Source organism: Zootoca vivipara, chromosome 12 (assembly GCF_963506605.1).
Source record: "Zootoca vivipara chromosome 12, rZooViv1.1, whole genome shotgun sequence".
Taxonomy (NCBI): domain Eukaryota; kingdom Metazoa; phylum Chordata; class Lepidosauria; order Squamata; family Lacertidae; genus Zootoca; species Zootoca vivipara.
The window spans coordinates 37,478,517-37,493,533 of record NC_083287.1 but is presented as its reverse complement, the minus strand read 5'-3'; the positions used below and the strand labels follow the sequence as shown (position 1 = coordinate 37,493,533).

At 40.7% G+C, this 15,017-nt stretch overlaps 2 protein-coding genes across 7 annotated transcripts in view; one reads left to right on the top strand and one right to left on the bottom strand.

Moving 5' to 3' along the window:
- The window catches only part of PIP4K2A (phosphatidylinositol-5-phosphate 4-kinase type 2 alpha), a 164,747-nt gene that overhangs the window by 1,365 nt on the left and 148,365 nt on the right, over positions 1-15,017 (top strand). The window contains exons 2-3 of one of the 3 annotated variants that reach the window (XM_060280824.1): positions 2,162-2,232; positions 2,821-2,986. The gene's annotated coding sequence lies outside the window, so the exon portion shown is untranslated. Of the gene's footprint in view, positions 1-2,161; positions 2,233-2,820; positions 2,991-15,017 lie in introns of all 3 variants that reach the window. The other 2 variants (XM_035129618.2, XM_035129621.2) reach the window with 2 other exon arrangements.
- ARMC3 (armadillo repeat containing 3) overlaps positions 1-15,017 on the bottom strand; it is a 76,713-nt gene that overhangs the window by 3,640 nt on the left and 58,056 nt on the right. For 2 of the 4 annotated variants that reach the window (XM_035129610.2, XM_035129611.2), the window contains 3 exons: positions 12,320-12,520; positions 11,363-11,525; positions 8,560-10,082 (listed from right to left, as the gene is read on the bottom strand). In XM_035129610.2, coding sequence (XP_034985501.1) covers positions 9,873-10,082; positions 11,363-11,525; positions 12,320-12,520 — 574 coding nt within the window. In that variant the 3' untranslated portion in view covers positions 8,560-9,872. Of the gene's footprint in view, positions 1-8,555; positions 10,083-11,362; positions 11,526-12,319; positions 12,521-15,017 lie in introns of those variants that run through there. The other 2 variants (XM_060280822.1, XM_060280823.1) reach the window with 2 other exon arrangements.

The window sequence follows — 15,017 nt, the reverse complement described above, 5'->3', positions numbered from 1 at the left end:
TTTCAACTTCAGTTGAAGGGGATGGATTTTGTCAGGGGACTGATTTGTAAATCCAGGGACTGTCCCCAGGTAACGGGGGACGTCTGGTAACATTACTTTAAGTGCCTCCCACTTTTCTTGTTGGAATTGTCTGCCTTTGTGCCTTCAATATTTCAACTTGAAGACACTCCCATCCATCTTGGACTCCCTTCTTTTTTGAGTATTTCTGACCATGGGATTTCACTCAGTAGTTCCTTAACCTTTTTGAAATCAGCCTTCTTAAAGTCCAGAGTGCACATCCGACTACATTCAGCTTTCCTTTCCCTGTGTGTAATGAAACCCAATAGGACATAGTTACAGACACGATCACTTCCTCCCAAGGTTCCCTGTACTTTCACCTTGTTGATCAGTTCCTCCCTGTTGGTAAGGATCAGGTCTGGGAGAGATGCCCCCTGCCCTGTTGCTTCTTCTACCTTTGACCTGCCCTCTTAATAACAAAACAACTAAATTTTATGGCTCTTTGGAAAGCAATAAAAAAATTGAAAGGTAGAGTTTGCATTGGACTTTAAATTCTTAAACACCCTGTGCAGCTTTCCTTTTCAAATGTGCAAACTATACACAACTTTGATGAGGGCGGGGGAGACAGGATATTCTGATCATGGATCCCTCCCATCAGTGGTAACTTGGTTCTGAGATTGTTTAATTAGAGATACCAGGTATTCAACCTGCAACCCTTTGCATGCAAAACTTGCTGTTTACCACTGGCCCATGAAGACCTCATCCCATAAATGCTATCAACTATAAAACATTTTGCCCCCACCCAGCCAAAGCTCCATAACTGGCTTTCCAAAGCTTTCAATATTTCAGATATTGACTTTCCAATCTAACTTTTTTAGCAGACAGTATTACAAAGTATAATGGGAATCAATATTAATACTTACATTTTTATAGAGAGGATAACTATATTTTAGATGAGAAATGAATTATGAAGATAGCTATTGTCCTGACCAAATCTACATCTTCTCTTGGAGCAATTTAACCTATTTCTACTGCACCATTTGCACTCGACATAAATCACATGCACACTATGAGTAGGTGCTAAGTTCAGTGGAAGTTGAGGGCACTCAGGAGATCAAATTATAAGGCCCATCAATTGCTGTCTAATCTTGAGTCAAAGTTCATGAAAACTGCAGTGAAAGAGGCCCAGCACAAAGTTTAATTAATGATTAGATCAGTTCGCTTCAGCACTCGGAGCATGCTGTTAATTATATGGGTGTAATGATTTTACAGTATGTAGCAGGGGGTGGAATGAATCTATGCTCCACTTCCAGCAGTTACTTGAGAGGCATTGATTCAACAAAACATGAAATGGAACATAGAACAAAAGTGACAGGTTTGATGCCAGCCAGCATTTTAGGAATATTGCCACACATGTGTAAGAAAATGGGATTGTCTATTAATTTTGACATGGACTTAATGTTCCAATAATAGGTGCATTGGATCAGAGTTTGTGTGTTTATAGTTTGACATATAAAGGATTGCAATCAAGTTCAAAAGTATAAATAGAGTAATAAAACACCTCAAAGCCAGTAACACAGAGAAGAATGCAATACACCAGTAGCCTGCAAGGGCCTCTCTGTATCTGACTAACTAGCTAAGTTACCAGACGGCGGCAGCTAAAAACGAGGACCAGGGGGGACTTCTATTGGTAGGTTGTTCTAGATTAGGTGTAGCCAACATGGTGCCCTCCAGTTTTTGCTGGACAACAGCTTCAGTAAGCTCAACCAGCCTGACCAATAAGGATGATGGATGCTATTGTCTAGTAATATCTAGAAGGCATCACATTGGCTGTTCTAGATCAATAGTAATCAATCTTTTCATATTAAGGATCCAAGCCCAAACTTGCATTTGGGGATCCACTTTTTAATTTTGATATATTTGTAAGACAGTAGTATTGTTGCTGTGTTTTGCCTTAGGTCAGGCTGTGGCTTTCCTGTGAATAAGCACCACTGAAATCAAATGGGCTTACTTCTGAGCAGACATGCCAAATATTTTACTGTTAATTGTGCTATATACCTTCAGAAATGCAACCCAGATCACGGGGGGGGGGGGAGAATCTAAAATTCCTATTAGGACAACATTATGTCAACCAAAATAATCTGCAAGCTTTCAACTTCTCTAGATCTCTTCATCAAGCTAAATGATAATCAGAGTGTGGAGAGGAGAAACATTAGCTGATGGTGAAGCAACCAGGTTTGTATATGGTCATAGTCTCAAGATGGAATGTAGGAAGAGATAGCAGACATTCAAGGCGCTATGCAGATTTCACATTCACCTAGAGCTGTAGGGAAGAAGAAACACACAATGATAAGATTCCTCATATTTTAAAACATAGAATCCAGTTGTTACCACTGTCTATCTCAATTTGTTTGAAGTATATTATATCATCTTGCTGACTATTGGGGCTGGGGAGCGTTCCGTCCCCCGTCCCCCCCCCCCCGGATTCTGTCTTCTGGACAGTAGCAGGAAAAACAGCATGTGTGTGGGTGGATGTTTGAAAGAGTAGGTGGCAGCTAGTGAGAGTCCTCTCCATGTGGCGATTATATTTTTCTTGATTTAACTGCATCTTGGCACAGCCTGGCTGACAGGTTTGAAGGGAAACCTGGTCATCACACACATTTATGTCAGCAGATGCTGAGCTGCATCTTTTGTCCAGATGGGTGAGTCACTCAGACAGGCATCATCCCCATTACAAGCTATACTTTTTGGGGTTATGAACAAAGATTTTGAAGTTTGCAGAAATTTTTTTTATTTTCCTTCAATATTACTTCTCTTTCCTAGGTATGCCAGGACCTCGCAAATTCAGGCAGTTGCCTGGGGAGCACAAATTTTATTAAGGATGTCTCTTTGAACCGAGTTTTCAACCTGCTGAGATCTTATCCATCCTCTCTGCTGCTCTTCCAGAACTTTGGAGACTGGTAGGGCAAATGAATCCAGGAGCTCAGAAGTGAGTAAGTGGTGTGCTTTTGCTGATCATTAAACAAGTCTCTTGAATTGTAGGTGGTGGTGAGGGCAAGGAGCTGCCCTTGATTTCCCCGGAGACTCCCAGAAACATATTGCCAGCCCATTATTACATTACTTTGTGTAGAGGTTTTACATATACAGAAGGCTTGGTATGTACCTGGTATGTAAGAATTCCACTTCTGCAAATGCTTGTAGTAATTCATGGCACATAGGCATTATGTTTACAGGGAGGTAGTCTTCTCTCCCCCTGCTCCCCATCCTTTCTTTCTGTTTGCACCAGTTACAAGACAGAAAGGAAACCAGTTTAAATAAAAGAAAATAAATCAGGGGATACAATACTGAGGGTGATCACTGTGGAATATAGGAGAGAGAACCAGATATGTGATTGGCAAATGGGAAGTGGCTTCATGCCAGCTGGATGTGAGTTCAAAGAGATGAGTGCCAGTGGCAAAACTGGGCCTGGATTAGAACATGACAGGAAACAGGTGTTAGGAATGAAATCGTCCAGAAGCACAGAGTACTTGCGGAGACCTCTGGTCAATTGGCTGGAAGCCACCTCCCTGCTCAGACATTTCCTGCTACATGCTGAGCTATTCTGCCCACCAACAGAGGTACATAAAATCCCAGACAGAAATGTGAAATCCCACATTGAAGTGACAGAAATCCGCTTGTTTTCCATATAAATCCACTATAGGCAGGGCTATGTAATCACACTATGAAAGCACAGAAGAAACAGGTTTGGAGCACAGAATTCAGTATCTTAAGAATCATACTCTTATTCTTTCTAAAAAGCAAAAATAAATATTCCAGTCCTTATATCTGTGAAGACAGAATGAAAATGTGCAGCTTTACCCCCCCCCCATTACCCCATATTGAAGGAGAGGTAGGAGGAGGCAGCTGAGTAGGACTCTCAATGGGCAGTGGATGTGGGACAATGCATAGTTCTTTGCTGCTCTCTATGAGCCAGACATCCTGGAGAGTGAAGTCAAATGGGCCACTGCTAATAAGGCCAGTGGAAGTGATGAAATTCCAGCTGAACTATTTAAAATTTTAAAAGATGATGCTGTTAAGGTGCTACACTCAATATGCCAGCAAGTTTGGAAAACTCAGCACTGGCCAGAGGATTGGAGAAGATCAGTCTACAATCCAATTCCAAAGAAGGGCAGTGCCAAAGAATGCTTCAACTACCGCACAATTGCGCTTATTTCACAAGCTAGCAAGGTTATGCTTAAAATTCTACAAGGCAGGCTTAAGCAGTATGTGGACTGAGAACTCCCAGAAGTGCAAGCTGGATTTCGAAGGGGCAGAGGAACTAGAGACCAAATTGCAAACATGCGCTGGATTATGGAGAAAGCTAGAGAGTTCCAGAAAAACATCTACTTCTGCTTCATTGACCTTGGAAAAGCATTTGACTGTGTTGACCACAGCAAACTATGGCAAGCTCTTAAAGAAATGGGAGTGCCTCATCACCTCATCTGTCTCCTGAGAAATCTCTATGTGGGACAAGAAGCTACAGTTAGAACTGGGTACGGAATAACTGATTGATTCAAAATTGGGAAAAGAGTACGACAAGGCTGTATATTGTCTCCCTGTTTATTTAACTTATATGCAGAATTCATCATGCGAAAGGCTGGACTGGATGAAATCCAAGCTGGAATTAAGATTGCTGGAAGAAATATCAACAACCTCAGATATGCAGATGACACAACCTTGATGGCAATCTTAAAAAGCAGAGACATCACCTTGCCAACAAAGGTCCGTATAGTTAAAGCTACCGTATGGTTTTCCCAGTAGTGATGTATGGAAGTGAGAGCTGGACCATAAAGAAGGCTGATCGCCGAAGAATTGATGCTTTTGAATTATGGTGCTGGAGAAGACTCTTGAGAGTCCCATGGACTGCAAGAAGATCAAACCTATCCATTCTTAAGGAAATCAGCCCTGAGTGCTCACTGGAAGGACAGATAGTGAAGAAGAAGAGTTTGGATTTGATATCCCGCTTTATCACTACCCGAAGGCGTCTCAAAGCAGCTCACAATCTCCTTTCCCTTCCTCCCCCACAACAAACACTCTGTGAGGTGAGTGGGGCTGAGACACTTCAGAGAAGTGTGACTAGCCCAAGGTCACCCACCAGCTACATGTGGAGGAGCGGAGACGCGAACCCGGTTCCCCAGATTACGAGTCTACCGCTCTTAACCACTACACCACACTGGCTCCAATACTTTGGCCACCTCATGAGAAGAGAAGACTCCCTGGAAAAGATCCTGATGTTGGGAAAGATTGAGGGCACAAGGAGAAGGGGACGACAGAGGACTAGATGGCTGGACAGTGTTCTCGAAGCTACGAACATGAGTCTGACCAAACTGCGGGAGGCAGTGCAAGATAGGAGTGCCTGGCGTGCTCTGTTCCATGGGGTCACGAGGAGTCGGACACGACTAAACAACTAAACAAACAAACAAAAAATGACTAGCCAAAACTAATTTATATATGTGCCTAGGATTATTCACATGTTTATGTTGTTCATCGTATTCAGCTTGGAGCAGAACTTTGAATATGTTGGTGTGTAATTTTGATTTGTTTTGTTAAGTGTGGTGAATACAAAGCTTAAGCTACAGGAAATCAGCAGGAAGCCTAACTATATAAGGACATTTTGAAGCCTTCACTCATATTTATACCTGACAAATCATCTCAGGCACTTCTATCTCAATAATGCATCTAGATGGCATTGGTTTTCTATACTTTATTTCCATTACCCAACAGGCTCTGTCTCTCTGTACACACACACACACACACACACACACACACACACACACACTGTTATGGATGTGTCATTCCAGCATAAAGCCTAACTTTATGTAGATTAGCACTATGTATTTATTATTTTTTGAAATTACATTTTTATTTAGTTTTCATTCAGTTACACATTTTAACTATTTTTACATTACATTCAAGTTATAACCATTTTCAATATCGTATCTTTTCCTACCCCTGTGACTTCCCTCCACCACATTGCAGCTTCTTCTTTTTCCATTGTGTTGTGAATATTATTTTCATTTCCCCCCATAAAACGAGTGGCTTATCTATCCATATTTTAGCTTTGCGAAATTAAATGTGTATTTATTTACTAAGTTAAACATCTCTAAAAACAAGTATCCACAGAAATAAAAAACAATGTTCATTTAATCAAAACCTTAAAAATGCCATCCACCCATCAACTATGCTGCTGTATGTGTCTCTCCCCCCCCCCCCCGCCGCTTGTCTGTTGATTTGTCCAGTCTCTGTGCCAGACTATTTTATAATCATCCTTCCTAGCCAAAACTTCTTGAGTAACACAGATCTTGAACACCGCAGTGGACAAAGAATCATTTGTCCACAGTGGCTTCCTGTAGGTTATTTTAGTGGATTTATCACCCTGAACTAAGCCCAGGCCATCTGTTACACCCTCTAATTACAAATGCAGAAAGAGGTAATTCACAAAGGCATCATAAAGAAAGTAAAATATAAATGATTTAAGGGCAAGCGTATGTTATGTTTCATGCACCAATCAGGCATAAATGACTTTTAAAAAATCAAGATCTTCCTAACAGGGCAGGAATGGGAATGCACACTAAAGGAATGCTTTTCCTCAAATCACTCAGTCTTCTGGGGTGTCATCCATCCAAAAATGACATATCTGATTAATTAAAACACACACAAGATTATGTTGTTGCTGATTTATTAGTGGAGTTCAAGCTCTTTCATTAACGCAACATTTTTTTCTTTCCTCCTCCTGGGTCTTTTTCCCAGGAGGACAGATTGGGAAGGGGGAGCACAAAAATGCAAGGAGTATTTATGGCTCAAGCACACAGTGATATTTCAAAGCCCCATTTTCAAATCATGTTGAACTGACAATATTTGATCAAATAGAGATTGCAGTATTTTAGAAAGGATATGAGATTCCTATTTACATTTCGATTACTTCCCCCTCAATTCTGTGGGTTGATTAAGACTCATATGAATATTTAATCTAACTGCTTGTTCTGACTCTCTCTTGACATTCCATTATTGAGAACGCTGATACATCTGGAGAAGTTAAGCTTAGGGAGTAAACAGTCATTTCATGAAGGGTGAATTTTATCATAGTGTCTAAGAGTGGGTTGGAAAAATCCTGGTTCCCCAATTTGTCTTAGCCACAATGAGGACTCCTTGGGCAAGCCACTGTTCAGTATTTCTTTCTTCTCCCCTCTTAAGCGTCATATTTGTGCTGACCACTTTTTAAGCAATACCCTGGGGATGTAAGTGCTTAAGCGTAAGCCAAGGATCTCCTCCTCCTCCTAAGATGTCACTCAGCCGGTCCAGTAAATGGGTGGGGGATTTCGTTTTCCATTATGAGGTCCCGTTGACTTACAATCAGGGGCTACTTCTGAGCCAGAGCCAGAGCCAGTGGTGGGTGGAGGTTGTAGCACTGCAGGAATCTCTCTCTCTTTTTCTCCCTATGCCAGTCAATCTCTGTGTGTTGCATGAAATTAGGTTCCCCATCCCAGTGCTACAGATTTCCCAAAGCCCAAGTCTAGGTGTCTTCCAGGGGAAGTGGGAGACCTCGGTGCACAGAATCATCCACAGACTAGCAGGTCCTCTGCACAAGTTTACTACCTTGACATGGGGCGGAATATAAATAAATAAGATAAAATAAATAAAATAAATCAAGGCAAAAATGATTTATTTTGTGCTATGTGGTTGGGTGAATATTATCCATAACAGCCAGTAGGGATGGGTGAATCTCAACTTTGGTTTCTTATTTTTCCACTCTTAAGTTCACTTCTTCACATTTCCACATCAGTTTGTGAATTTTTAGAAAACAAGTCCTTATAAAAACTCAGCAGCAGTGTGAATTTCTTCTAATATGCACATTTGCATACAATTTACCCGAAGACAACACCTTTTGTATGTTATTTTTACCAATATGTATTTTTATGCACACTTTACTTTGATATATGCATTTTTTGTTCACCTTACTTTGCTAATTTCAAAGGATGGCTGTGTTTCAGTTCACACATTGTTTTAGAAAGTGCAAATTAGGTAGGTCCCCCTACAAATGTGAACTGAATCAAATTTGTCCCCCGCCCCCGTCCCTAGAGCTAGTAACCAGAATCCATGCAAACTAGTTTTTATGCCCATGGATCTACCCCACTCTGAGCTAAAGTTGGAGTTTCTGAACTGATAGCCATGTTTATTTTATGACTTTGTTCACACATTGTTTTAGAAAGTGCAAATTAGGTAGGTCCCCCTACAAATGTGAACTGAATCAAATTTGCCCCCCCCCGAGCTAGTAACCAGAATCCATGCAAACTAGTTTTATGCCCATGGATCTACCCCACTCTGAGCTAAAGTTGGAGTTTCTGAACTGATAGCCATGTTTATTTTATGACTTTGTTCACACATTGTTTTAGAAAGTGCAAATTAGGTAGGTCCCCCTACAAATGTGAACTGAATCAAATTTGCCCCCCCCCCCAGAGCTAGTAACCAGAATCCATGCAAACTAGTTTTATGCCCATGGATCTACCCCACTCTGAGCTAAAGTTGGAGTTTCTGAACTGATAGCCATGTTTATTTTATGACGTTGTCTGTCCCATTCACATATAAAATGGTAGGAGTGTGGGTCTATCTTTTAAAATATGAAAGGAAACATGGGGTGGGGGAGCTAAACCCTCCCCTCCTATACAGTGGTACCTCTACTTACCTCTACCCTCTTGTTATGTATCCTTTGGGATATGCAGGCGGCAAACCTGGAAGTATATTTCTGGGTTTCGCCCTGCGCACATGCACAGTAGTGCTCTATCGCACTGCGTGCACGTGCAGAACAGGCACCTCCGGTTGCGGAAACCTCAGGATCTGGCTGGAGCGCCGGAACGGATCCCGTCTGCAACCGGAGGTACCACTGTACTTAACTGGGCTCTACCATCCCCGCTGCCCCAGTTAGCTAACCTGCATTATGGGAACTATGCTGGGATAAAAGCACATCAAGCAGCAGAACACAGCTGAGTAAAATGGATGTATGGGGATAGTTTCAATTCTATGCCTTGCATGTTCCATAGGCTCTCCTTTTTACACATGAACAGGGAAGACATGTGAACACTCATGGCTGCTCCATCACATCTAGTTTGGCCTAGGATTGTCTATTTATTTATTATGCTTCAGTTTTATGTCATTATCGTTGATGGAAATTGCAAATTAAAAATATATGAGAGAAAACAGGTCTATTAATACATAAGAATAGCCTGTTGGATCCTGTTCTCACAGTGGCCAGCCAGATGCCTGTGGGAAACCAGGGAGCAGAACATGAGCACAAGAGCACTCTCCTCTCCCGTAGTTTCCAGAAACTAGTACTCAGAAGCATTTCTGCCTCCGACTGTGAAGGTAGGAGCATAACCACCATGGCTAGTAGCCACTGATAGCTTTCTCCCCCATGAATACATGGCAAAAATAAGATGTAATACAGGAACTGCTGTCCTGCCTACATTCAAATGGAAAAGTGACAGCAAATGTCCTTGTGAGCTGTAAAATTTTAAAACACAACTTATAAAGATTAAAAACCCCACTCCAAATTCCAGGTATCTGCATTTTATTCCAAAAGACTAAAATAAATAAAATATGATTAAATTATAAGCAAAACTTCTACTGAAATTCTGTGCAGTTCCCAAATATTTTTCTAAGACAGTCTCTCCACGTAGTAAAACAAAAGACCCAGCTCACCTATCTAGATTCATCAGTACATGTAAAGGTGCTGCAGTTGGCACCCAGCCCATCTTTGAAAATGAGCCCTACAAGCCTCTCTGTGTTAATTAGCTTTATGAACAAGCAGCTTTTGGTTTCAAAGAGCTCTGGAAATATAATTAAATACGTCCATAGTGATCTGCCTCTGGACTGCCTTCTTTCATTAGATTGCCTGGCTGGTACATGAGATCTACAATATATACTTGAGGGGGAAGCAGAAGTCCAGGTATTCCCAAGGGAGAATCATCAACCAATTTAACTTCATTCCATGCTCTGGTGTACTCTCCACGGACTAAGCTGCAGCTAACACCAATTCTGTCTGCTAGAACCTATGGGAGGAAGTAACCAGATGAGAGATATATTTTACTTTATTTTTATTACATTGACATACTGCCTTTTGGTCAGTGCACTGAAGGGCTTACAGTTTAAAATAGTGCTTTACCATTTGAAAGACATGCTACAAAAGGGACACTGTACACAGAGAGAAGAGGAAAGTCACCATTTCACTGCTCAAGCACAAGACCATTAAGTTTGCTGTTAGAATCATCTCTTGTAAGAAAAAGTAACCTTTTTAATGTTTAATATTTATCTTGTGCTTTTCCTAAGTGCTCAAAATACTTCACAGAAACTACCCTTACAATAACCCTGTAAGGTAGGTTTGTACTGTTATGTCCATGCTGCAAAGAGGGGTATAAAGGCAAGAAATAGTGTCTGGCTTCTCAGTGAAATAATAATAATAATAATAATAATAATAATAATAATAATAATAATACCACCTTTCATCTGAGAATCACAGGGGATTTACAGTATAAAAACACAGAAATACTTAACATAATAACATAGATTGTTTAAGTAGCCAAAGGCCTGGCCAAAGAAAAATGTTTTTGCCTGGTGCCTAAAGATATATAATGAATGTGACAGGTGAGCCTCCCTGGGGAAAGTATTCCACAAACAGGGAGCCACCACAGAAAAGACCTGTTCTTTTGTTGCTACCTTCTGGACCTGTCATGGAGCTGGCACATGGAGAAGGGCCTCAGATGATGATTACAGGTCAGTTCATATGGGGAGGGGCGGTCCTTGAGGTATTGCAGTCCTGAGCCATTTAAGGCTTTATAGGTCAAAAGCAGCAATTTGAATTGGGCCCAGACAGAAACTAATTGACCGCAGCCAATGCAGTTGGGCCAGGATTGGCATTATATGATCAAACATTCTTGCCCCAGTGAGCAACCTGGCCACTGAATTCCGAACTATCTTCAGAGGCAGCCCCACATATAACACTTTGCAGTAACTTATAGCTGAGATGATATTTGAACTCACAGCACTGCACGAGTCATCAACATGGCCATTTGTATTATTTTGCTTTCAATGCAGCATTGTATTAACATCACTCACACTTCCCTCCCAGTGATTTCAAATGGTGCTTACAGAAAAGACTGTGTGTCTTTGCTTGATGAGAAATCAATACTAACCAAACACAAAATGACTTAAGTACACAAATAAATAAGGTTTGGATAACACTACAGCAAATATATGTTGAAGTTGATGTACATTAGCATATGCTGTGTGCTATTAAAATGAAACTTGTATGTGGCTGAGTAATTGACTTTACCTTGAAAAGCAAGGCCCTATGGTAGAAGGTCCCTTTGTTGATCTTCCCAATAGGCACAACATTGCATTTCAGTTCATATTCAATTTCACTTATATGAAGTTCCCAGCTGAATTCATGCAATTTGTCTGTTTCGATTGGACCGCCCATCTTTTCTGCAACAAACCTGTTTTAAAATCCAATAGTGACCTAAATTAACAATTGTCATAATATTTAATCAGGTTTAATACTAGCACTGAAATATAAACATGTTATATTTCATTATCCATCTCAATATCTTTCAAAGATGCACACATTCCCCTTCCAGTTCTTATCTGGTTTGCTGACTCTACATGATCTCTCAAGGCTTGTGAGTAGGAGCTGATCTTTTTTCCTACAGCACCTAGATCCTTTTAAATAATAAAAAGGATGAGGAAGGAAAAAAAATCTACAGATATAAATAAGGGTATCTGTTCCCATATAAACCAGCTTGCTGCCCCAGAACCTCTGGGAACGTTCTTGCTCCACAAGCTGTCACAACTGGAGATTAAGCTGGCACTACAAGAAGTTCAGTCTTTCATGAAGTGATGCCTCAGTCTTGAAACTCCCTCAGCTGTGTCAATTTTGGGCAATTTCCAGGAAAGGCATAAAAATACATTTCTATTTTCAACCTTTAAAACCCTTTCTGAATGTTGGAACTTTTTTTTAAAAGCACCTTTGTATCGTTTAGGCTTTTAAAAGACTATTCCTTTTATTATTTATCAGTCCTATTTTACCTTTCAATTACATGAAATTGAAACCTGTCTTAAGTCTGTTCTGCAGAGAATGTGTAGGACCCACAATACTGAGTAAACAGAGATGAGCTCTTTGTAGGCTTGGTAAAGAAAAGCAGGTCAAAATCTACTATTCAGTAGATTTCTAAATCAATCCCTTAAAATATTTACTTTGAATTCACAGAAAAGACATTGTCCCGATACTCACTGCGCAAGGGCTACAACCTGTTCTTTTGTGGTCGGTAGTGGGAGAATTGTTTTGGAAACCTCAGTAATGTAGTCCACCAAGATGGAATCAACAGGGGGGTACCATAAGACCTTTACAGGAACTTCTTCGACTATTTTAGGCATCACTGGCTCCGGTTCTTCTTCTTTGGGTTTTTCTTCTTCCTTTTTCCCTTTCCCTTTTCTTTTGCAAAAAGCACAGGAGTATTAGGAATGCTTCCCACATGCTCTGATTTAAGTTAAAGTAAACAGGTATGTCAGCTTAGAGGAAAGAAAGAGATATTCTCTCTCTACCCAAGGTGTTTTAATCACCATTAGAATTCCCTGCCTCTTTCCAATGACACCACGTCTAGCCTTATGTTCAAATGGATGTGCCTTTTTGTGTGCTCCCACAAAGGTCCCCACCATCGCCCTTTTCTGGAAAGGCATCCCACCACCACCACCACCACTGCAAAACGGCTAAGATCCTATGTTATTTTCTTGATTGGCCTTTTCCAATATGAACCTGTCTACTTTCTAAGTATAGAAATGGCCCTATTTTGCATCCTACTACTGATGGTACTATGGGGCACGGGTGGTGCTGTGGTCTAAAGAGCCTAGGGCTTGCCAATCAGAAGGTCAGTGGTTCGAATCCTCATGACGGGGTGAGCTCCCATTGCTCGGTCCCAGCTCCTGCCAAGCTAGCAGTTCAAAAGCAAGTCAAATTGCAAGTAGATAAATCTGGCGGGAAGGTAAACGGCATTTCCGTGTGCAGCTCTGGTTCGCCAGAAGTGGCTTAGTCATGCTGACCACCTGACCTGGAAGCTGTATGCCGGCTCCCTCAGCCAGTAAAGCAAGATGAGCGCCGCAACCTCAGAGTTGTTCGCAACTGGACCTAATGGTCAGGGGTCCCTTTACCTTTACCTTTTACTGATGGTACTAGGATGGCATTAACACAGGGCAGTTTCATGTCACCAGAGACACCAAGACTGTGGAAATCCTTGTCACCTGAGGTTTGTATTACCTCCACAAAACAGGCTTTCCAGAATGCAGTTACTGTTCGTATGTGATTAGATGCTAGGAGGATATCTTTATTAGATATTATCCTTTCTTCCTCACATTTGTGAGTTCAGAAGAGTGCCTTCCCTTTGCAGCTTAAAAGGGAAGCTGAGATCAGCTAGTGTTAGCCTTTTTGTTTAAATAATCCAGGATGCTTTAAGGCAGACATAAGACAATATTTTATTTCATCAGAGCTCTGGCCTTGAGAGTTTATTTTTACTTGCTACTCTTTTTATATTTGATGGGCTGCTGTATTCGGTTTATTAATTTAATTTTACTGCTATGTATTTTTTATCGGTTTTAAACCATTTGTTAGCTGCTTTGAAGCCCTATGGGTATAAAAGGCATCTGTTAAAAATTAAAGAATTAAAGAGTCCGTTTGCAGAAACTAGCAAACATGAACCCACCAAATATGCAAGTAGTCCCAAGCCGTCTTTAGAACAAGATGCAGAAAGATCTCTGTTAGCTGGGTGATAGGCGGATAGAGCCACTAACTGCAGTTCCTAGGATTAAAGGGACCTGGAAAAACTGCAACCAAATTAACAAAAATTGCTGCCAGCTGTTTCCATTTATCCTATGAGTTTGCTATTCTGTGTGATCATGAGCACAAGTGTGGCCAGGTATGGTTTTAACCATCTGCATATATTGTTGACAAACGAGTAGAAAATGTGGGACCTCAATAATCGGGAGAAATACTGTGTGAATTACTGGTACTCCTGTGATAGTTGTATTATCGGTATCATAATTCAAAACAGCTGTTATACACTCTGTTCAACCACTTTCATAAATTTCTGAAAGATTACACTGGGGACGAAATGTGTGCATCATGTCCATTGTGGAAGCAGCCTTCACATCTGACGCAGAATTGACAAAAAATCATTTGTGATAGATACCCTGCCTGTTGGGAAATGCTAACATTTTGGAAATCCCAGAATATGAGGTTTTAACTAGTGAAGTCAGCTGCATAAGCTGCATAAAGGAGCTGAATTGTATAGACACTGATGTTTTAAAAACAATACTTCCATTAATCCAAAGGTTTTCCTTTTAAAAAGCAGGAAACTTAAAAGGAAGCAAAAAACCCAAAGTAACCTAAAATAAAAACAAGCCAAACAGCAGTGGAACAACAACAAAATAATCAATAAAGCTGTTTTGCTGGGTTGACACAAAGAAAGCTACTCTAAAGCCACCAAACACAAACATAGATCTGTTTCTCTGCACAGCCTGCATTCATCCTTCCTCCTAGATTTATGCTGCAATCCTTGACACACTTACCTGACAGTAAGTCTCATTGACATTTTATTAACTTACTTCTCTGAGTGGTCATCAATAGGATTGCACTGTTAGCGTCTGAATCTTGCTAGTGAGCTTAGGGAGGATTACCTACTTCTAGCCAAAATGAGGACTTAGTCCTATATAAACTTTGGGAATGCCCTGTGTTCATGGGAAGCTTTTAATGTTTGATGGATTTCTGTATTTTAATATTTTGTTGGAAGCCGCCCAGAGTGGCTGGGGGAACCTGGCCAGATGGGCGGGGTATTATTAATTATTATTATTATTATTATTATTATTATTATTATTATTATTATTATTATTATCATGCAACTGTGATCCCCATTAAAGGATGCACCATGACCTCAAATGCC